This window comes from Mytilus edulis, chromosome 8, assembly GCF_963676685.1.
Source record: "Mytilus edulis chromosome 8, xbMytEdul2.2, whole genome shotgun sequence".
Lineage (NCBI taxonomy): Eukaryota > Metazoa > Mollusca > Bivalvia > Mytilida > Mytilidae > Mytilus > Mytilus edulis.
The window spans coordinates 76,199,696-76,222,580 of NC_092351.1; the positions used below are offsets into that span (position 1 = coordinate 76,199,696).

Sequence of the window (22,885 nt, forward strand, 5' to 3'; positions counted from 1 at the left end):
CCTTAAGAGGTCAACTGACCATTTCGGTCATGTTGACTTATGTGTAGATCTTACTTTGCTGATCATTATTGCTGTTTACAGTTTATCTCTATCTATAATAATATTCAAGATATTAACCAAAAACTGCAAATTTTCCTTAAAATTATTGCCAATTCAGGGACAGCAACCCAACAACCGATTGTCCAATTTGTCTGAAAATTTCAGGGCAGCTAGATCTTGAATTAATAAACAAATTAACCCCATGTCAGATTTTTTGATTAAATTTGGTCCAGTAGTTTCAGAGGAGAAGATTTTTGTAAAAGTTACTGACGACGACGGGCGACGACGACGGACGACGGACGCCAAGTGATGAGAAAAGCTCACTTGGCATTTAGGCCAGGTGAGCTAAAAATGAGATCTTTCTAGTATATAAAGTCAGAGACATATAATACAATTGTATTATATGTCTCTGATAAAGTAAAACAAACTGGAATGGAGACATTTAAAATAGCAATAAGGTGTGTGTTTAGAAGCAGTTTCGTAGTGGACAAATGTCCCCTACGAAACAGTACATAAATTATGAAAATAATATTATTTTAAAGAGTATTTTAGATTGCACTTTTTGTTTACAAACAGGTCTATAATAGAGGTATTCAAAATCACAGGGACTCGGTTTATTAATAGCAGATTAAAATTTTGTAAATCAATGTTTTTAATTTATTTTTTATTATTTCCTGTCTATTTGTATTACTATATTAACGTATTTAACGTTGCCATCACTATTTCTTTGTTTTCTGGCAATGTGTAGCTTACTATCCATATCCATATACTGAAAAAACCTATTTAGGTTTTTTCAGTATATGGATAGTAAACTGCACATTGCCAGAAAACAAAGAAATAGTGCGGCGTTTTGCATTTGCGCCGATCTGCATTTCATTTGCGCCGATTTTTTCTTTCATTTGCGCCGATTTTTTTTTCATTTGCGCCGATTATTTTACAGGTAAATTACAGGTGAAAAGATATAAGAAGATGCGGTATGAGTGCCAATGAGACAACTCTCTATCCCAGTCATGTTATAGTTGTTTATTCTTTAGTTTTCTATGTTGTGTTATGTGTACTAATGTTTGTCTGTTTGTCCTTTTCATTTTTAGCCATGGCGTCGTCAGTTTATTGTCGATTTATGAGTTTGACTATCACTCTGGAATCTTTCGTCCCTCTTTTATTTACCATTTATCAACCTCGTCCGTAAGCCAGTTGTACAACTGTTATGAATTGTCAATCGTAACATGTATATAACTGTTGTCCTCTGCTCACTACGGGGAGGTGGAAGTAGGGTTTCGAGCAAGACAAATCAATATAAAAGCTATATATTTACATACTTTGAAATCAAGAAGTAAAAACCTAAGAAAAAAGCACTGTGTAAATGCTCAAATGAAGGATTCAAATCCATTAAAACGGAATACATTCAAATCATACGTTACGGCCTGGATTTTCTTGATAAAATCTGTAAAAACATATAAGTTGGGGTGCAGCTGCTCGGAAATGAGATGGATAGCATTCCAGTGTGCATATATATGTACTTAGTCTGTAGGCTAAGAATGTAAGAGATTTTTCATCAGAAGGAAAGTCAGACATATTGTCAAACGTAAAACAGTCATTGATTTCATTTGGGGGAAGGAATGGTAACCCGAAAAAATGGGATAGCCATTTACCAATGTCACTAAATTTGTCTTTATACTCTGTGCTCAGCCCATGTAAAAGTATTAACTTACCTGTAACTTACCTGTAAATCCAATTAGGAGAAAAAATAAAATCGGCGCAAATGAAAAAATGAAATCGGCGCAAATGAAAGAATGAAAATTTTCAAAATCGGCGCAAATGTCATACGCCCAAATAGTGATGGCAACGTTAAATACGTTAATATAGTAATACAAATAGACAGAAAATAATACAAAATAAATTAAAAACATTGATTTACAAAATTTTAATCTGCTAACCGAGTCCCTGTGTTCAAAATAACTCTTGAAAGTAAATTTTAGACAAGTTGATTTTCCATTTTTAGGTCTGAAATTCAAGCTATTATTGAAAAACGCCCAAAGACGAATTTCTTTTAAAAAATAAAATGACTTCTATATCATGTTTATGACTATGACCCTATATATATATACAATATGAAATCTCAATACGTTTCCATGGGAGATAATCATTTTTTTTTTCAAAAAGTCTTTATTTGAAGAATGTGTTAGGTTATCTCCCATTGAAAAAAAACACCGTACAAGGACTATGTTAGTTATAGGTGTCAGACCACCAATTAAAAATCCCTATCTGTTCAACCAAATTTTGCAATTTTCACAGCTTTCTAAATATTTTACCTTAAGTTTAACTTCAAGGAAACCAGGTATATCCTGAATTGTACATGTATCACCTTCCTACATGCCAATTTTCAACCAATGTTTAAAGTCTTGTAACAAATTTCTGATTTTGAAAAGACAGGTACTACCAAAATAACTCCCGGTTTTCTGGAAATCTTAAATTAGTGTACTATGTAGCGCATTAATCCTGAATTTTTAATGCAAACTCATAGACAAGTGAATTTTGGCTCAAAATGGTCTAAATATATTTCCCTTTCACCAAAAGTTTCATTTCTGCAAATTTGTTGGTTAGTTTAAGTAAACAATGACATCAAAAGCACTATTTTGTGTCAAAGTAGGACTATTTTTACATACGTTCTAAATTGGAGGGAGTAATTGGTGGTCTGACACCTTATAAGTCCTTGCATTTTATTATTATTTTACATATATTTTAGTGAATATAAGTTGTTTAAATTCAAATAATGTCTGATTTTTAAGAATAAAGAAGACTTTTCGAAAGACAAACTATATGAAAGCTTAGCTTTATAGACATTTTTATAGCTATTCAAAATTACTAAAAATGGAAAGTACATGTACTGCTATTCCAACAGATTTTCTGTGTCTTTTAAGATTTTAAAGATTTTTTAAAAGACTTTTATTGCAGTTGACTTTTTTGTTCCATTTTAGACATGTTGGATAATGGGCTATAATCTACACGCTTTAAAGATCACTCCTGCCAAATTTGGCTGTATAAAAATTGATGTAGTATAGATTGAGAGAAGATCTTTGAAAAGTTTATATTAGTTGACAACAGACCCCTTTTGACATGAATGGTTATCTGACTAAGACGAGGCAATATAAATGCACAAGAACCAATCAGCGCATCGTTTTAAATAAAAACAAAACAAAAACAAAGACTTGAGTCTCCAGGGATCCAGAAACAACCACCAGGCAGTTACATGTATTGTAATAAGGAGAAAAGGAGTTTAGGAGTAGACAAATATCAGCACCGTCTTGGATGAATTCAAACAAAAGTGATAATTTTTCATTCCAGGAGTTATGTCCGTATTGAAATGTCTGCCCTAAAATGGTGTTTTCATGCATAGTATTTAAAAATATCAAAATATAAAATACATAGATATATATTATCAAAACATTTACCCCCCAAACAAATATTGTAGACTCATTATCTTCCGAGTGAAATAAAATTTGTTTAAAATTGGGGATCATTGAAACATTCTTATATTCTATTGAAATTGTTGTCACAACTCATTTTTACCTAATACTATTTTGACATGTGTTTCCTTTTTAACATGTATCTTCTATTTTGTCATGACATCTTAAAAATGAACATAACAATAAATAATGAATCATTAATTTGAGGTCTTAGGCTACATATGTTTTGAAAATGTCTGTAATGATAAAGAGTAGCCGAGTGATCCAAGTAGTTAAGTTACCCCGTCAATAATAATATTGGGAGTCTAAACCAAGCATCTGGGAGGTGCTTTCCACTGCTATTTTTTAAAGATGATTCATTTTCCTGCAAAACATCAGTGGTTCTCTCAGGTTGCCTCCACCAATGAAAACTGATTGCTATAAAATAACTAATAGTGCTGAAACACCAATTAATCAATTAGTTAATGTATCAGTAATGAAGACGAGTGGCATAAGAGGTGCTTTTATACATGTATATGGAAACAGTCCTACTTGTGTACATTATTCTATTTGGCGGCATTTGGTTCAAGGTTATTTTATTTATTTTGTATATAGTTGTGTCATAGATCAAATTTATTCAACAGGGTATGTTCACTTGTGTTAATATGTCTTTTGATTGAGTTAAGCCATTTCAAGAGATATTTTATAACATTTAAACCCACTGCATTTGTTTGCAGCTGTCCTAAGTCAGAAACCTGACGTTCAGTGGTTGTCGTTTGTTTGTGGTCCATACTCATAGGTGTTTCATGTTTTTTATATAGATTAGACTGTTGGTTTTTTCTAATTAAGTTAGTTAATTTTGCGGCCTTTATACATGTAGCTTGGTGTTCGTTGTGAGTCAATGCTCCGTGTTAAAGAAAATACTTTGACCTATAATGGCTTACTTTTACAAATTGTGACTTTGATGGGGAGTTTACTCATTGTCATTCATACCACATCTTCTTATATCTAGATATGCCTAAAGCTTATTTCAATATTCAGGCAGCCATCCAATATTGCTCAAAACAGACATATGGCATATATATTTCCATTCTCAAGTTTATGAAACAGTTTACTTCATAACAAACAGTGAACAAACGTTTCAAGTTTATATAATAAACTGTTATCACAGGGATATGTCTTGCTCTTTTGTAATTTTGATAATGCAAATGTTGAAAATAAAATAGCAACACTTTTTAAAAACTGTAAGTTTTGCAAATATTCAAAGTCAAAGAACCATAACTGAAGGTAAATGGCTAAAACATCTCCATGGAAATGATATGTGCCAATGCTAATAAAACTGCATACCAAATACCATTGACTATACATAACCCTTTAAACAAACCTAAACACAAACTAATATGGTACATGTAAACTAAGCAATAAACAATAACTGAGGGGTTGGTGTCAAATAATCTCCATGGAAATGAGAGGTGCCAATTCTAATACAACTGCATACCATATATCATTGACAAGTTTTTCACTTGTGAAGCACTAGTGCTTCTCCATCAACCGACCTAATCACAAACTAGAACATGAAAACTAAGCAAAAGTTTCAAAGTCAATAGACCATGACTGAGGGGGAGGGGCCAAATAATCTCCATGTTTATGCAACTGCATACCAATTATCATTTACTTACCACTAGTGGTTCCCCATAAACTGCCCTAATCACAATCTAATATATGAAAACTAAGCAAACATTTCAAAGTTTATAGACCATGACTGAGGGGATGGGGCAAAATAATATCCATGGAAATGAGATTTCAATGATTATACAACGGCATACCAAATACCATTTACTTATCACTATTGGTTCCTCATAAACTGACCTAATCACAAACTAATACATGAAAAATAAGCGAAATTTCAAAGTCGGTAGACCATAACTAAGGGGGTGGGGCCAAATAATCTCCATGGTAATGAGATGTGCCAGTACTCATACAACTGCATACCAAATATCTTTGACAATACTAGTGGTTCACCATAAACTAGACCTAATCACACTCTAATACATTGTTGATGCTGCCGTCGCCGGAAACAGCATACCTATGTCATGCTTTTTGACTCCATCAAGCTAGATAAAAACAAACTATCCTAACAACTTCAACCAAATAGACTGGTTCATTTCATTTTATTTTATTGGAAATTTTTGGTACAACCGTACAAGCATTAGTAAACCATGAATTCAAACTTTCAATGAACAGATTTTGCTCAATACCCGAAAATTGATACCCTCAGTAATTCAAAAAAATACAGACAGGAAAATGTAGGCCAATCATAACAATCATGAGAATAAACTGACTCATGAGGGATTAATAAAGTTGAACAATAGAACAAAAAAAAATGTCAGTTTTATTAACTTTTTTTTCAACAAGCACAGCTAATATATGTTAATGGATAACAAGCAGTTAATAAATAACAATCTTCTTCGTAAATATTTCTTGTATTGTTAAGTTTGACTATGATTGAATAAACTTTGAATTTTGATGGGATATTAAAAATGGTTAAAGTAATAAATAAACTGTTTTGAAAAACAAAAACAAAAATTTCTCATTGAATTAAATATAGCGAGTGAAAATAGGAAAAGTTTCTAAACTTTTTTTTTTTTTTTTTTTATCACAGATGAAACAGAACTTAAGAAAGAATTACAATAGAATAGGAAAAAAAGAAACAAAACTCATGTATGAGGAATTGAAAAAATCATATCATAACAACAAAAAAAATAACAAAAATACTGGAGAATGTGAAATAAATATGAAAACTATATCTTTTTCTTAGCACTTATCATGTTTTACTTTAAAATCATCCCTACCATCAATACAGATTTACAAAGTACACAAATTAGTTTAAAGTTTCTATATAGGATTTGTTCACTTCTATTATGCGTCTGATAATGCTGCTACACCTGGTAAAACTTTACCTGCAAAAAAGACGTTAAGTTATTTAGTCTTTAATACATCATGGATCATAAAAAAAACAATTAAATTTGTTTTCATTTTACTCCATATCAATTGTTACTCCATATCAATTGTGTTATCTCACAATAAATATCAGATTACTTTACATTTTTTAAGGTATATTCAAAACTTATTACATCTATAATTCTATTTCCGTTCAAAAATATGCAACAGGATATACTTGCCTTTCAGAGTATCTTATATTGATATCTGAATGTGCAAATAATTCCTTTTGATCAAGGCTTTTATCTTAAGCAGTTTGTGTTTAAATTGAGGTTTTGCAGTTATTTGTATTTTATTCACGTTCAGTCTGTTGGATTATGATTCTATTTTTTTCAAATGCAATTATTTGGTTATTTTCATCAGTTTGTAGCTTTTTTTCAAATTTAAAAACTTCAGAATCTTAAATTTGAAATCACTTTTAATCTCACCTTCTAACAATTCTAAGCTAGCTCCCCCTCCAGTACTAACATGACTGACTTTATCTTCTGTGTTGTATTTAGCTGCACATGTAGCAGTGTCACCACCGCCTGAAAAAAGATACAAAATATTTGCTTACAATTATTTGTAAAAGACAAGAATAAGTCCATAGTACATAGATGCCATACTAGCACTCTTCATGAAATTGGCATTAACTTCTAATGTAGCATTAAAATTAGAAAGATCATACAATAGGGAAGATATGTTCTAAGTTTCAAGTTTATTGGACTCCCAACTTCATCAAAAACTACCTTGACCAAAAACTTTAACCTAAACAACAGACAAACAGACCAAAAAACAAAATGCCCATTATTGGGACATTAAATCTATCCTGCTTAGCTTTGATCTGTACCTCTGAATTTGAAATATATTTTGGGTTTATAAAAATATTTGTAGTTTTAAATCTGATTTCAAAATTTATACAATATAAGGGAGGTAATTAGAAGTATCACAAAGCTTAATCTGAAATATTGTAAAAATAATTACATTTGAATATAAAAAGATGAATTAATGAAACTAATATTGCATCACTATACCATTTTACATTTCTTATTTGAGAATCAGCATTTAATTCAAACTGTTTGTGCAGGAGATGTTAATCAAAGGGAAGTAATTCAATTTTTTTTGTCATTGTCTTTTAACGAATGTAATAATTTCACTGAAAAAGCTTGTATGCTATATTTGTTTCAAATTTTTATTAGATTATAAATAATCTTGAAATAACAAAGTTTTAAAGAATAACTTCATAAAGTGATGACTCAAGATAAGCTGCAATTATTATAAAAATCTTATTAAAAAAAACTCTCTGACTTCCAAACTCATTCAATTTTAAGTTAAATTGGAAATTATTTCAATTTCCTGAATTTCATATTTTATGATATCAATACAATTCTATTATATAATTCTAATATGACGTCCTTATTACGCTTTGTAAACAAAGCTGTCTTCTAATGAGCACAAAATAGGTTTGACACATGCGCACAAACTTATAGTTAAAATTAACGTTATTTCCATCGTTATCCTTTAAAATATATACATTTAGGCATTTAACATAAACTTTTATAATATATTTTTATGAAATAACATATATTTATCCTGCTCGTAGTTTTTAAAATTATCAAATATGAAATGCATTGCACAGACTACTCGAGGAGGAAACGGGAACAGCCAAACATTTTTACAGTAATTTCGTACGCTTAGACCTATAAAAATACTGTATTTGTCCTATTAGAATCGAAATAATTCCTTCATGTCATGCTCTAATCTCTATGCTCATTTTAACATGGGTAGGCATTATATTTGAATAACATTCAGTGTAAAATATCGACAAATATAATGCCTACCCATGTTAAAATGAGCATAGAGCATGACATGAAGGAATTATTTCTTAATTTATATTTTCAAATTCATATCATTTTCAAAATGAAAAATCAATATTGGGAAACAATATTTGAAAAAGCAGAGAAAATAAAATTGTTACAGAGTTCTGTTTATAAGGGACACTCAAATATTGTATATTCAGAAATTAATGCATGCATTTATTATTGCAAATTCCTGACCGGTGGTAAAGTTGAATGCATAAATAATGTGAATGGAAACATTTTATGAAAAAAATCACTACTAAAAATAGGAACCCAAGTTTTTTTAATTGAGAACCTGACACAGTCCAATTTTTGGTTTCAATAAATATATATTGCAGTACATGTAATGTCTAAATTAGGGCTACTCCATTAAAATGTATGTGGGAGGGAAACAAGGCAAGTTTAATTATTGAATGTGGGTCATGTGTCTTTCTTCAGTATTTGTCTATAACCAATATGCAAAATTATCGAAAACATGGATCTTGGTTGTAGGGATATTTTGAAAGTCCCTTCCTACCCTCCCACATACATTTTAATTGAATAGCCCTAATCTATGTATAAAAGTCATATTCTTAAAAGGGGCAGATAATTTTCAGCAAATTAATTCCCTTTAATATTATATAAAGATTTGGTTATATTTGCACACCTATCACATTGACAATAGTACTAGATTTTCTTAGGTGATCTTACCAATGATACTTGTGGCTCCCCCTTGTGTTGCCTTGACAACAGCATCCATCATAGATTTGGTACCTTTACTAAAGTTGGGAAACTCAAATACACCCGGTGGTCTGAAATGAAAACAAACATATTATTTTCCAAGTTTTATGAACTTGGGACCTGGTAAAGGCACTTTTAACCTCAATTATGGTTTGGTGTCAAATACTTTTTTGAAAATTTAATATAAGTGAAATTTTAATAAATAGTATCTCTCAAGGTGATCACCAAATTTACAAAGCACCTTTCCTAGATACTAACTTTATGTATGTTTTAGTCAATCAAATAGAATATTAATAATACAATAGTATTTTAAGATCACACACATTTGACGCTCTATAATCAAATTTAATTTCAAGCAAGAAATGTTCCAAAATCTTATACATAGTAAATACTACACACACACCAATTAACATGAAGAAATAACCCTAATCTTGAACTCCTCTTTGTCAAGAACAAGAAAAACTTGCAAGCAAGGTAAAACAAAATGTTTTAAATAATCTCTTTAAAGTAATTGATTAAAAACAAGAATGTGTCCCCAGTACACGAATGCCCCACTCGCACTATTATTTTCCATGTTCAGTGGACCGTGACATTGGGGTAAAAACTCTAATTTGGCATTAAAATTAGAAAGATCATATCATAGGGAACATGTGTACTAAGTTTCAAGTTGATTGGACTTCAACTTCATCAAAAACTACCTTGACCAAAAACTTCAACCTGAAGCGGGACAGACAGACGAACGAACGAACGGACAGACAGACAGACAGACAGACAGACAGACGGACGAACGGACGCACAGACCAGAAAACATAATGCCCCTCTACTATCGTAGGTGGGGCATAAAAATATTCAGTAAAGGTTATAGTTAATTGAAACAATACATACCCATTCCATACAATTGTTTTTGCTCTACCTATCACTTCAGAGAACATTGCTATAGATTTCTCTCCAACATCAAGTCCCTAAAACAAAGAAATTCACTTTATTTTATTGATGTAGAAATCTATTTATATGTTGGTCAGGTAAGTATCAAGTAAACCCAATCTACTGTATAAATATAAATAAAAAAAAAAAACTTGCTGCAGTCATTTCAAGACCTTGCAAAATAAACTTCAACTACTGCATTTTAAAGTATAAGTGTGAGTATGGATAAAAAAAGTAAAAAGTAGATGTGTCAAAGCGACAGGAATGGCCCCGTCCAAAAAGTTGAAAAATATAAACACATGTGGACAAAAACATATAGGTAGTCTCATATATCAAAAATCAGCTCAAAATCTGGAGGGGAATAGAGAAAAAATCCGTATAACTGTGATTTTCAATAATTTATCAAAGTCCAAAGCCCGAAATTTCAGCGAAAATTAGCGGAGCGGAACCAAACTAAAGCTTGACCTATAACTCATCATGGTTAACTCACATACCAAAAATCAGCCAAATATCTGAAAGTGTTTAGAAAAAAGTGTGTATAACTGTGATTTTCAACAATTTCTCAAAGTCCAAAGCTGGTAATTTTGGTAAAAAATTAGTGGAGGGTAACGAAACTTAAACTTGATCCGTAACTCATCATAGTTAACTCTCTTACCAAAAATCAGCCCCATATCTGAAGGCGTTTAGAAAAAAAGTACGTATAACTCAGGGCTTCCAAAACGGTCATATATTCCGGACATTTGATTAATGTCCGGTAAAAGTCCGGCTGGGCAAAGCATGAAACGGTCATATACATTTTAGTTTTCAAGGCTTTTTCGGTCATTTTAACATAAGTCACGATCTTTTTGACCCAACCTTTTGCCTTTAACATCTACACATTTCCGGTCATAAAAGTGACATGATGATTAATTACTATCAAAACAACCCCTACTTCAATACTTTCTAATTTTAATCAAGGCTAATTAGTTGTTGGACAGGTGATATCTACCTGTTCAGTTGACAGGTAAACTATGTTCAGTACCGGACATCGTATAAATTGATCGGTCTATTCACAACTATTTTCTTACATTTCAGTGGTTTGTAGCTCATTGATTTAGTCCAAAGATTAAAATTATAAGAAATTAGTTTAACTACATGATTTGATACAAAAAAATTAAAAGGTTTAAATGAAAAATCGTCAGAAATACGTCGAATGAACTAGAACGCGTGTGCGCATTTGCAAAGGTGAGAAATTTAATTATGCACCCTTTATTTCTTCAAAATGCTAAAATTATCATTGATACCTGTATCTTAACGTTCATTTCAAGCATTTTGTTGAAGAAATAACGTGGAAAGAGCTTCTTCACTCAGTCATGCTTTGCAAACGTACACGGATTTTACGTATCCGTTTACGGTCCATGTTTTACCATTGTCAAGTCAACATCCGGTTTTAGAAAAACGTGATTTTCAAAACGAAAATGAAGTTTTTGACATGTCATTTTGCACAAATAAAGAGTCTATGGCAGATATGAGCACGCTGAAGTGCACACTTTGAATGATGCACTGCCAATTTAACAGTTTACATCCAAACATACAAAACAAAGTAAAGTTTAAAATCGTTTTTTAATCTAATGTCATTATCATTGGAATGGCCATCTGATTACCATAATTGTGACTTAGTCTTAAGGGATTAAAATCGGGATCAGATATAAAATGTCCGGCTGGCTCAAATGTTTTTTGGAAGCCCTGGTATAACTGTGATTTTCAACAATTTCTCAAAGTCCAAAGCCCGTAATTTCGGCAAAAATTAGTGGAGCGGAACAAATCTTAAACTTGATCCCTAACTCATGATGGTTAACTCACACACAAGAAATCAGCCCAATATCTGAAGGCATTTAGAAAAAAACTCTGTATAATGGTTTGTTGCGGAATGACAGAATGACGGAATTACGGAATTTCGGAATGACGGGATGACGGACAAGAGTAAAACTATATGGCACCGACAACTTTGTTGCAGGGCCATAAAAATGGTTTGAAGTCTGCACAAAACAAGTATGTTCTGCATAAACAGGAATTTCATCAAACATAACCATACCTTCATTAAGTTAACTTATACCAGATTTTAGTGTGACCTGTCCTATTGGAACTTAACTAAACTGTTACCATACATCTAGCATGGATACAAGATTCTACTGTGACCATCCCTTCTTAAACCTTACCATACTTCCTGCAGGGATACCAGATTCTACTGTGGCTGATCCCACAGCAGCATTTTCAGCAAACTTGTCCCCTGTTACTACATCTACTGGTAAGGTAATGGTAACATTGTTAGCCTTGGCTTTATCTACTAGTTTTTGTACAATCTTAGCACCTTCCTCATCATACAGGGAGGAACCAATCTAAAATAAGGTCAATAATATCATTTCAGAGTTGCCTGTAATACATGCCTTTTTTTAATTTTTTTAATTGCACTGTGCATGCTTCAGATTTGTGCCTTATTCAATCTTTCCATTTAAGTTTAGTCTTGGGAAAATCTGGCCCAAACACAAATTTTTTTTTCTGAGTAATTATTTTGCCCAGCCTTTGAATTTTCACAATTTTTAAATTCTGTACAGACAGTTAAAACAGAATTATGAAAAAAAGTTAATGCCATGCCTCCTCATCCATCATTCTTACTCAAAATAGTACTTTATTTGACCTTTTAAACTTTTTTGAATAGAGTGTCACTGATGAGTCTTTATATATAAAACTCCCTTCTGGTGTACATTTTTTTAAAGCCTTGTATCTACTATGAGTTTATTTTTATATCTTGCATATAAATTTGTAAGGGTTTGGCATCTGTCCATTTATCAGTAAAATATGGGAAAATGAAAATAAATATTTTAAAATAAAATTTTGCTATGTGCTGTATTTTAGGCCACAATTGCAAATATTTTGGTTTGCCCAAACCCTACTCAAGGTTGAGACAGTGGATAGGTAGGTAGGCATTTTTTTTTTTATTCTTTTTTAAAGAAATTGAAGTATCCAATGTTTATTTGTCTTCATGCCTATCTGATTAAAAAAAAACTTTTTCAAATCAGGACAATAAAAGAATTTGAGTAGGCATCTTTTTTCTGGGTAGGTAGGGTTTGGGCAAACAGACCTATTCTTTTTTTATGGCCTTAGTCATAAGCAAGCTGCTGTCCTTAATAAAATAAAAATACATGAAGGGTTGACAAAGTTATTGTTGTCTGAAAAACAGTAATCACAAACTGATTCTAAATATTAATACAAACAACTGCAAAATCTATGACTAATTTTCAAAACATAAATGTCACATACTCGATAAAAATGTGTTAGATATTTATACTTTATCATACCTCCATATTATTGAGGACTTTGAGAAAGGTAAAAGCCATGCCTCCTCCGATGATCATCTCGTTTACTGTATCCAACATGTTTTCTATCAACTGAATCTTATCTGCTACCTTGGCTCTGAAAAACAAGATATATCTTCATAACTCAAGAAGTTAAAATAATTTGAATTAATGAAAATTCTAAACAATTCCCCCTTTCCCCTTTGAAAATTTATTTTGTAATCTTGAGTCCTTGGTTCAACTTTTTGAGTTGTTCTCTCTGGTTTACCGCCCCCCCCCCCCCCCCCAGAATAGCTAGGTATGGTCTCTCTAGACTTACCCTCCAAGAATAGCTAGAAATGGGCTCTCTAGACTTACCCTCCGAGAATAGCTAGGAAAGGTCTCTAAGAATTTCCCCTTCAAGAATAGCTGGGAATGGTCTCTCTAGACTTACCCTCCAAGAATAGCTAGGAATGGTCTCTCTAGACTTACCCTCCAAGAATAGCTAGGAATGGTCTCTCAGGACTGACTAATGCCTTGGCGAAGTAAGTCAACTCTTTCTTCAACAAGAATCCTGATGCTCTCTGTGCTAACTGACATCCAACCATAGAACTGTAATGGAATAAAAAAAATAATAATTTTACAAAAACTATTCATTTTCTGAGTTCCTTTTGCTTGTTCAAGTATTTTATCTTTAATTTTACCACCGGTATTAAAATAACTCTGTTTGAGTGCAGAAACGGATAAAAATACAATTTTTCAAGTTTAAAGAGGGAGAACTCTAAAAGGTTAAGTGACTCACTTCCCAAATTTGAACTCTGTCTGCAAGTTTTTGTTTTTAGCATTATGTAAAAGTTTGATTAAATTTACATGATGAAAACATAAGTCAGTGCAAGGAAACAAAAAAAGAAATGACAGACGGACACCATTTTTGGTTTAATAGCATTGTGTATAATTTTCATATAACTTGTATGTCAGAAGCAAACTTGAGTAAAAGTGTTCAACAAAAATGAAAGGGAAAGATGAAGGTAAAGATGAAACACTTATTGCCCAAGTTGCCTATGGTGGGGACATAAAATAATTAAAATATAAACATATATGAGTTAATCCTTGTAAGGCCGTGTTCACACCAAACACCATGTACAATTAGTTTAATGTAATGTACACTGGTTTCACATTAAATTTGTTCACATCTACCTTGTTTAATTACCTGTACATAAGATATGTTCACACTTTTAAACTATATGTCATTTAAATGTTCATTACGTAGAACTGAATGCAAGTTTTTCGGACAACTTTTCTAGCAGTTAGGGAACAACCATTTGACTTTAAAAAAAGGGGGGGATGGATTTTTCCTTGAATATTCTGTCACCGAATTCGATAAAAAAAAAGGAAATTCTAATCATACAGATGGAAAAATAATATTCTGAATCAAGAATTTTCCCATTTATTATAGTGTTTTATGAGGTCCTTCAATTTCATGTTGAAATTTGAAAAATCCGTAACCATGTCCAGCTAATTTTGGTCATTACAGATAATTCAATAAATTGCTTTAAAATATTGAAAAAAAAAGTTTGATTGCTAGCATTGAAAAAACTGAATAAAAGCATTCGCGTGAAAATAATTCTGACTCAGAAAAAAAATTTAACCCCCCTTTTTTTAACTTAAGTGGTTGCTCCTTTATAATAGCAATTTTGATGATTTGCAGTAGTTTAAAGATACTAAAGATGTCTCGACTACGGATTAGACAAGTATGCTGCAGCAGCCTGCTTACAGACGAAGAAAAAGGATTGAGATGTTAAGGATCACTACACATGCTACATTTCTATCTTTTCTGCTTGATTCAAATGGTATTTCTTCTCTAAGGAGTATTAAGCAAAGGGAGGGGTAATGTTGTTTTATTATTATTTCTAAGCGTATCTAAACGGATCTGAGATACTAGACAAACAAAACAATTTACCTCACTTTTTTCAGTCATGCATTTATGAGTGAATCGTTGTTTGAGTAAAGACCAGTGGCAAATATTTCTGTGTACGTCCAGTCGATGATCATACATTTCTATTATTTGTTTTTGTTTCAATGGTTTTTTTTCCAAGGAGTATTTGGCAAAGAGAGGGGGTAATGCTTTTTTTATTATTATTTCTAAGTGTATTTTAAAGGATCTGAGATAAAAGACAGACAAAACAAATTACCTCACTTTTTTCAGCAATGCATATATCAGTGAAACGTTGTTTAAGTACAGACCAGTATTTTAATTGATCCGAGATACTAGACAAACAATAATAATGCATTAATGAGTGAATCGTTGTTTGAGTACAGACCAGTGGCAAATATTTAGGTGTACATCCAGTAGATTTGGTAAGACCTTTTCAAATGAATTATGTGTTCGGCAATGATGATACTTTGAGTCTTGATAAGGGGTTAATAAAGCTACCTAAAGTTTTTTTTATAACAAATTAAATTATATATCAAGTTTAGACAAATATTGTAAAGAACTTCATTAATAATTGTTCTAAATATCAATTTTATCAAAAAATCGTTTCTCCCTTAGATATGGTAAAAATAATGTTCTAAATATCTAGTTTTGTGTACAACTTAACCTACACAAGGCCTACATTGACTATCAACTGCATGTAGACAAAACATGATTTACACTGCATGTAAACGTTGAGTTTTATCAATGGGAACGTAATTGTGTTTTGTTTACGTGTGAGTTACACTAACACACTACTGAGTTTAGGTCAATGTGAACACAGCCTAAGACTTACTGTTTTGCCCTTCTTACCTATGTGCTCTGTGGGCAGTACCAAAAGCATCATTTACATAAACATCTCCCAACTTTGATAATGAGGCTCTGAATGCGTCTACTGCTGCCTTGTCTGCTTTTATCTATAAATAAATAATGGAAAACACTGAGTTACCCACAATAAAACAGAAACTGTATAAATGGACATGCAAAGATTCCCATTCTATATTCTAAAATAAAATGCACCAAATATTAATTGAATATATATATACTGTTTTAAATGAATGAATGAAAAGATAAGTTGTTCCCCCCTCTTTTCACAAATGTAACAAAGTTTTGTTCAGATTAACAAGAGTTATTTACACGCCCCTTCCTACTATACAAATGTTAAAATGTTTTGTTTAGTTTAACATGAGTTATCTCTCTTGCATTGGGAGCAGGTTTTTTCTCAATAGTTTCTTGTGTGTTTCTTTACTTCTGTATGCAAAAAATCTTTTACTATCATAAAAATCCTGTCTTAATTTGTCTTAAATTTGGTTTAAAAATTTATAAAAAAAAAATTTGTTTTTACTTTTTAGACTACCAAGTATTTTTGGGGTAAAACTAACAGTCACAATGGATAATCCTCATGAGACAGTTGAAATTTTTCTAATTTAAAACGCAAGGCATGCCAAGCGTTTTAAATATTTAAAATTTAACTGTCCAGATGTCACAGTACATAATTCAGAGGATAACAAGAAAGTTTGACAGCATAATTGAATTTTGACCAATGAAGAACTGAGATCAAACGGACCACATGTTTATTAAATAAAAGTAATCCTCAGTATTAAAGAAATTTTATAATACTATTTGACTGTGTATACCTTGTTCCCTTCAGAATCTACTCCTTTTCCTTCTTCTTCCACATGAAATCTGAGATTCTCAAGTAACAACACTGTCCCTGGGGCAGGGCTGGCACAAGCTGCCTCAACCTCTGGTCCAACACAGTCTGATAAAAATGTTACGGGTCTGTAAAAGAAAGGGAAATAATTTAAATTTATAAACAAATAATAACACTGTCCCTGAGTCAATCTTTGGTCCAACAGTCTGATAGAAAAATGTCACTGGTCTGAAAAAGAAAGGGAGACAACTCAAATTCACTTAAAGATAAAATGGGAAATCAGTCAAATATATATATAAATGTATATATATAGAATAATCTACAGGTAAACCTACTTTTCATATGCATTATACATTATGTGATGAACTTATATCTTTTAATCAACACATTACATTGTACTGGTATTTATAATCTTTTTACTATTTGTAGCTAATTTACAATTTTTCCTCATAAATATAAAAAGATCTGTTACGATAGCAAATCCCACACAGACCAATGAAGTTTACAACTACTGGTATAGGTAAGTGTATGTGCTTTAGCAATAAGCAAAATCCATACATTATGCAAGCTTTAAAAGGCTAAAAAATGAACAAAGTAAAACAATTCAAAAAAGCCTAATTTAAGCACAAAACAACAAACCAAAAACAAGTATGATTTCTAGCAGCAAACGACATCCACTGAATTTAAGGCTCCTGATTTTGGACAGTCACATACATAATGGAGTTGGATTAAACATGTCTACTGGCACCATTCCCTCTCCCTTCCTATGAAATTTAATTACTTATTTTTCCAACAGCAATCTTACAACCAGACTCATCTCACACTTACAACTTTTGCAAAGGGACAGCAAACCAACAACAAAATTTATCATATATCTAATACTTACTTCGAAAGAAGTTTGTCTAATTCTCCCTTGACAGGTGCCATAGAATATTTGTCTTGTTTTCTGCCGTCAGGTCGCCCAAGATGGCTCATCAATACAACAGACTTAGCACCATTGTCCAGGGCATATTTTATAGTTGGTAAAGCCGCTGTTATTCTACATGTAAATAATAAATAATGTCACAATTGTCAAGAGAATGAAGAGTATGACTGTTTTAATTGAAGTTTGCAAGTTTTATAAGTGTATAAATACCCTTGAATTACATTGATCTACACCAGAAGAAGTATTTTTAAACTTCATAAAAACAATGTGTTGTGCTTTTTAATTGTTCAGCTTTTGATAACTGTAGGTTACAATGTATTTCATTTCATAATAGAAATTGACCAACGTTGAAGTTTTTCATGATTTAATGAATTCCAAATAAATGCACAGAACTAAATGAACTATGTAAACTAATTACATGTAATAAGGAGGTCAATAACAAATTGAATTTTTAAGATTGATCAATTGTGAATTCCTTTATCTACTTTTGTACATTATTTAATGTTAGAGATTTGGAAACAGTAGCAACCACAGAAACATACAAATAAGAAGCAGTCCATCACTGAAAATCAACATACCATACATAAGTACACAAATTCAAAATAATTCGGAATACTAGGCATTTTACGTAGTAAAAAAAGGAAGGAACCAGAAATAAAATGAACAACATAAACCATAAAAACATATTTATAAAGAAAAGCTTGATCCACGGACACTTTATAAGCAAGTAAACTTTATGAACGAATCTACCTAGATTTACAATTCCCAAAATTGCAGCGATCATACACTTACCCTATTACCGACGCAATTAGAAGCAGTACCTCCCTCGGAGCAAAGCCAGTTGAATTGGTATGGGATGGCCAGTGGGATTTTGTCCAATTTGGAAATGAAGTGACATTTTATGATCTACTTTCATCATTTCTACAATATTACCACTAGAAACCTCCATGAGAACAACTACATAGACATGTAAGAATAGCAGCTAACCACATTGTTAATAACTTTATTGACCAACTTTCACTTTTAACTATACTAGATTCTTATTTTACTTTCACTTTCTATTTATATCTATTGTTATGTTACTTTCGGCGAACAACACAACCGCAAAATTTGTACTTCACTGTTTGATTTCATGTATAATATTGTCCTGAAGATGCCACCCTTGTTGGCGAAACATGTCGACCAGAATAAACTGTTATATGCGATAATTGATGGGTGTTGTTGTCTTTATTGTTTTATTTTATATTATTTATTTATGTAATTGTATTGAAATAAATATAATTATCTCTATACAGTTGTAGTTTGGGTATACATATTGTAAATTGCTTGATATATTATAATCCACATTCACCAAAGTACCAATGTGATAATTATGTAAAATCTTAACATTAAGGTGGTACCTAACACTACATGGAGATAACTCTGTAAAGTAAGCTAAACGTTTTAACATGTTTAATTACGTTGTGTTGTTAATGGAATATTTAGCTTCTCAATGATCAAAATTGGTGTTTGTCAAACTGCTATATAACCAGTGTAATTTTTCTGACAAAAGGGTTGGTTCAAAATTTTTGAAATTTTTATATTTTTGTCAAAGGGTCAAATTAAATACTTTGTCAAAATTTTATTAAAATTAAACAACCAAATTAATTTTAGTGAAAGTGTTGGGTATCACCTTAAGTAAAATCATCTTGCTTTTACTGTAGTGGCAACATTTTGAACACTCTTTCTACATCTTTTATAATGATATATTACCTCTGTGTGTTTGTAACTTTTCCTTCTTTCAATGGAACATTAAAATCAACACTGTAAAAATAAATCATAATGAGTTAAATTAATGCTCTACCTTTTTTACATTTCTCTAGGCTGCAAATGACTCATTAAAATAATTAACATTTTGTATAATGTATGGCTTAAACAGTAGAACTTTCTCAATATGACCTACAAAATTAATTTGTGTCTGTCTGTTTAAGGACTACTTAATGTGGACAACAATTTCGGGTAAACAACTCTCTAATTATTTAGAGAAACAATTGAGGTTTTTAACATGGGTTCTAGAACAATACAGGTGTACAAGAAACCAAATGCATGAAATATAGGCTTGCATTGTAATTTAGATTTTTTTAGGATGTACATGATTCTTTTAATAGACTTTCATGACAGTGACTGTGTCATAAAGCAATTAAATGTACTATACAAACAAGTCACATTGAATATCCCCTTACCAAAATACATGTAGTAGCTTCAAGGTCAATTGATTGGCTTTGTAAGATTTCATCAGTATTAAACTTATAACTAGTAGGGTGAGTTGGCCTATATACAGCAAGATTACACTCTTTTTCATTTTAATATTGGAGTTTGTAGGAAGTGGAGAGAGTTTAGAGAAAGTTGGGGAGAGCTGTCTTGCTTCCTTTCAAGTGGTTTATAAATAGTCTAGAGCAAATAGAATTCACAGGTGTTCCTCACTGCAATTACTCAGGGGTTAAAAAATCAACTAGCCCGACGCCCGGGACTAGAGCATTTACGCCTCGGGCAATCAAAACTTTTAACCTAATATGCCCGACGGACTCGTAACAAAAATTCTTGGCGTTTCCAAAATAGATAGTGGAAATCCCTTCATCCCTATTCTATCTTAGCCAATCAGATTCAATTACGTCATCTGGGATTCAAAGCATTTGAACTGGTTTGTACAGGTCTAGGGATGTGTTCAATATCGTAGCGGCTACTTAGGGCTACGCAGATTTATGATTATTGAAAGTTTAGCTAGCCTAGCGGCTACATATATATATATTGATAGCAGCTAGGCCCTGTTGTACAGTTACATGTTTTAAAAATAAAACAAATGACTCAGGGTGGCCAGGTATCATCTATTGATAGCAATATCTCACACTTTCAATATCGATTTTTCAGTACAGGGGGTATTGAACATTGCTTCTGTCGAGATTTTCAATTAACGATGCCGGTTATTATGTATTGGTCTTGTCGGACAACTGTTGAACACGAAACAATACAGCAAAATATTTCAAAATATTTTAGAACGGGCACACCAGGAACTTGGTCAATTTCAAAGCAAAAATCGGTAGATGAAGGGGTACTAATGTGGCTGAAAATTCATCCAGAAAAAAATGTAAAATACGATCGGGAAAAGCGGAAAGAACATATCTAGTGACATGGACAGAAAGATTCCCCTGGACAAGGTCGGCTGTGGCGGCAGGATGAAAAATCTGAGACCATGTTCTGCGAATATTGCCAGTGTTTTCCCGAGCACGCCAATAAAAGGTCTCCCTTATATGTGTGGACAACAAATATAATAATTAAACCACTTGTTTCACACGATAAAACAAATGAACATGTTTTCTGCAATTTAGTTATTTTTTTAATTTCGATATTACCGCTATTTCTGCTATTAACTCAACAGAAAAAAGGGACATTAACAAAAATGTATGCTTCTTTCGAAGGCAGATTGGGAGCTTAAATGAACGGTGACCCCATTACTTTTTTTTTATTTTTCTATTAGGTATAAGATAAAGTTCATTTATAGAAAAATATAGAGAAATCCTATATTAAATAAAAAAATTGATTTAGACCCGCGAGCCCCCTTAAAGACCCATAGTACTACAACGGATAAAAATGAACTAGTTAAATACAGTGTATAATGTCCCCTTCAAAACATGACACCCACCCTGTATTATGCAGCAAACTCTGATTTGTAAGGCATACATGGCTAGCAGGTCAGTTTTGATGGGCTAGCAGTTCTTCGAACAGGGCTAGTAAAATCCTGCTGTCAATAAGTCCTGGGCTAGTTAGCTGTAACATAATTTTTCAACCCCAATTACTGCACTGTTTGTCAAAAGTTCATAAGCTACATCAGTACATGTAGCTTCAAGCCTCACTTTGAAAGAAAAAAAAACTTTAAAATTAAAAATAAATGATGTGGATATGGATAACCTCTGCAGAAACTTACGAACTTCATGGATGAAAACAATTGAGACCAAGCATCATTTTACTAGTCCCCCAGGCCATAAAAAAGAATAGGTTTGTTTGCCCAAATGCTACCTACCCAGAAAAAAGCTGCCTACTCAAATTATTTTATTGTCCTGATTTGAAGAAGTTTTTTTTCTAAGCAGATAGACATGAAGACTAATAAACACCTGATACTTCAATTTCTCTTTTTGAAAAAAACAAAAAAGAAAATGCCTACCTACCTACCCATACTACCTATCAACCAGTTGATGTTTTTCTGTATATAAAGAAGACTGTCTCAAACTTTGGGTAGGGTTTAGACAAACCAAAATATTTTTAATTGTGGCCCCATTACAACAGAGGTGGATTTAGGGGGGCAAGGGGGGGGGGGATTTGGATGCTTATATAGGGAATCACTGATGTGTTAATGGAGTGGGCCCCCTCTTAGACAGTCAGTGAGCCCCCACTTATGAAAATTTCTTGATCCGCCAGTGTACAAAATGAATTATATGTGGCAGATACAGAAATTTTCATAAGGGTTAGGGATCAAAAGGCAATGACTGCCATTGAGGGGGCCTGCTCTTATCGTCCCTAAGTGAGTCCCTAAAAAATCAACCCAAGTTTTCCCACAAAAGGGGGGGGGGTATATTTCTAAAACGATTTGGCTTGACAGTCACATCAAAGCAAGCCAATTCAGCCTTTATGACAGTTTGAACTTTGTCTCATATTAGACTCATAATTGTTTACAAAATACGTATATTTTATACGTTTTCACCGACGTTCGCGGAAAATTTGTAATTTCTTCGACTTTCACTTTGACAAATGTCAAGGACAGGTCATTTCCCATTGAATGATCTGTGCATAACAATTAATTTTGTAAACGCTTACCGCATCAACACACGTTTATCTTTAAGGTCCAATGCATCTATAGCGAGTTTGTTCAATGCCATTTTAGTATTTCTCAGTAAGGTTGACAAACAATCTTTCCTTTTTCTTTCTTGTAAGCCGGCGAAACCTTCCAAATTAAAGATTCAGTGCAAGAAAGACAACTCTACTTTTTCCCGTCAGAAACAAGTTGCTTTTAAAAAGCGTG

At 32.3% G+C, this 22,885-nt stretch overlaps 1 protein-coding gene across 1 annotated transcript; it reads right to left on the minus strand.

Annotated features, from left to right (window-relative positions):
* Positions 1-5,862: 5,862 nt before the first annotated feature.
* LOC139486304 (phosphoglycerate kinase 1-like) lies at positions 5,863-22,858 on the minus strand. Its single transcript, XM_071271148.1, has 12 exons — positions 22,681-22,858; positions 19,585-19,635; positions 17,794-17,946; positions 16,891-17,035; positions 16,067-16,170; positions 13,774-13,893; positions 13,306-13,420; positions 12,166-12,345; positions 9,929-10,005; positions 9,014-9,114; positions 6,914-7,012; positions 5,863-6,445 (listed from the first exon to the last, which is right to left on the minus strand). The coding sequence occupies exons 1-12, from the start codon at positions 22,740-22,742 to the stop codon at positions 6,405-6,407; spliced, it is 1,248 nt and encodes a 415-aa protein (XP_071127249.1). The 5' UTR covers positions 22,743-22,858; the 3' UTR covers positions 5,863-6,404.
* Positions 22,859-22,885: the final 27 nt, after the last annotated feature.

Coding starts and splice junctions, on each gene's coding strand:
- LOC139486304 (XM_071271148.1), bottom strand. CDS start 22,742: ATGGCATTGAACAAACTCGCTATAGATGCATTGGACCTTAAAGATAAA. Junction 19,636..22,680: donor GATAAACGTGTGTTGATGCG/GTAAGCGTTTAC, acceptor TTATTTTTACAG/TGTTGATTTTAATGTTCCAT. Junction 17,036..17,793: donor TTAGACAAACTTCTTTCGAA/GTAAGTATTAGA, acceptor TTTCTTTTACAG/ACCCGTAACATTTTTATCAG.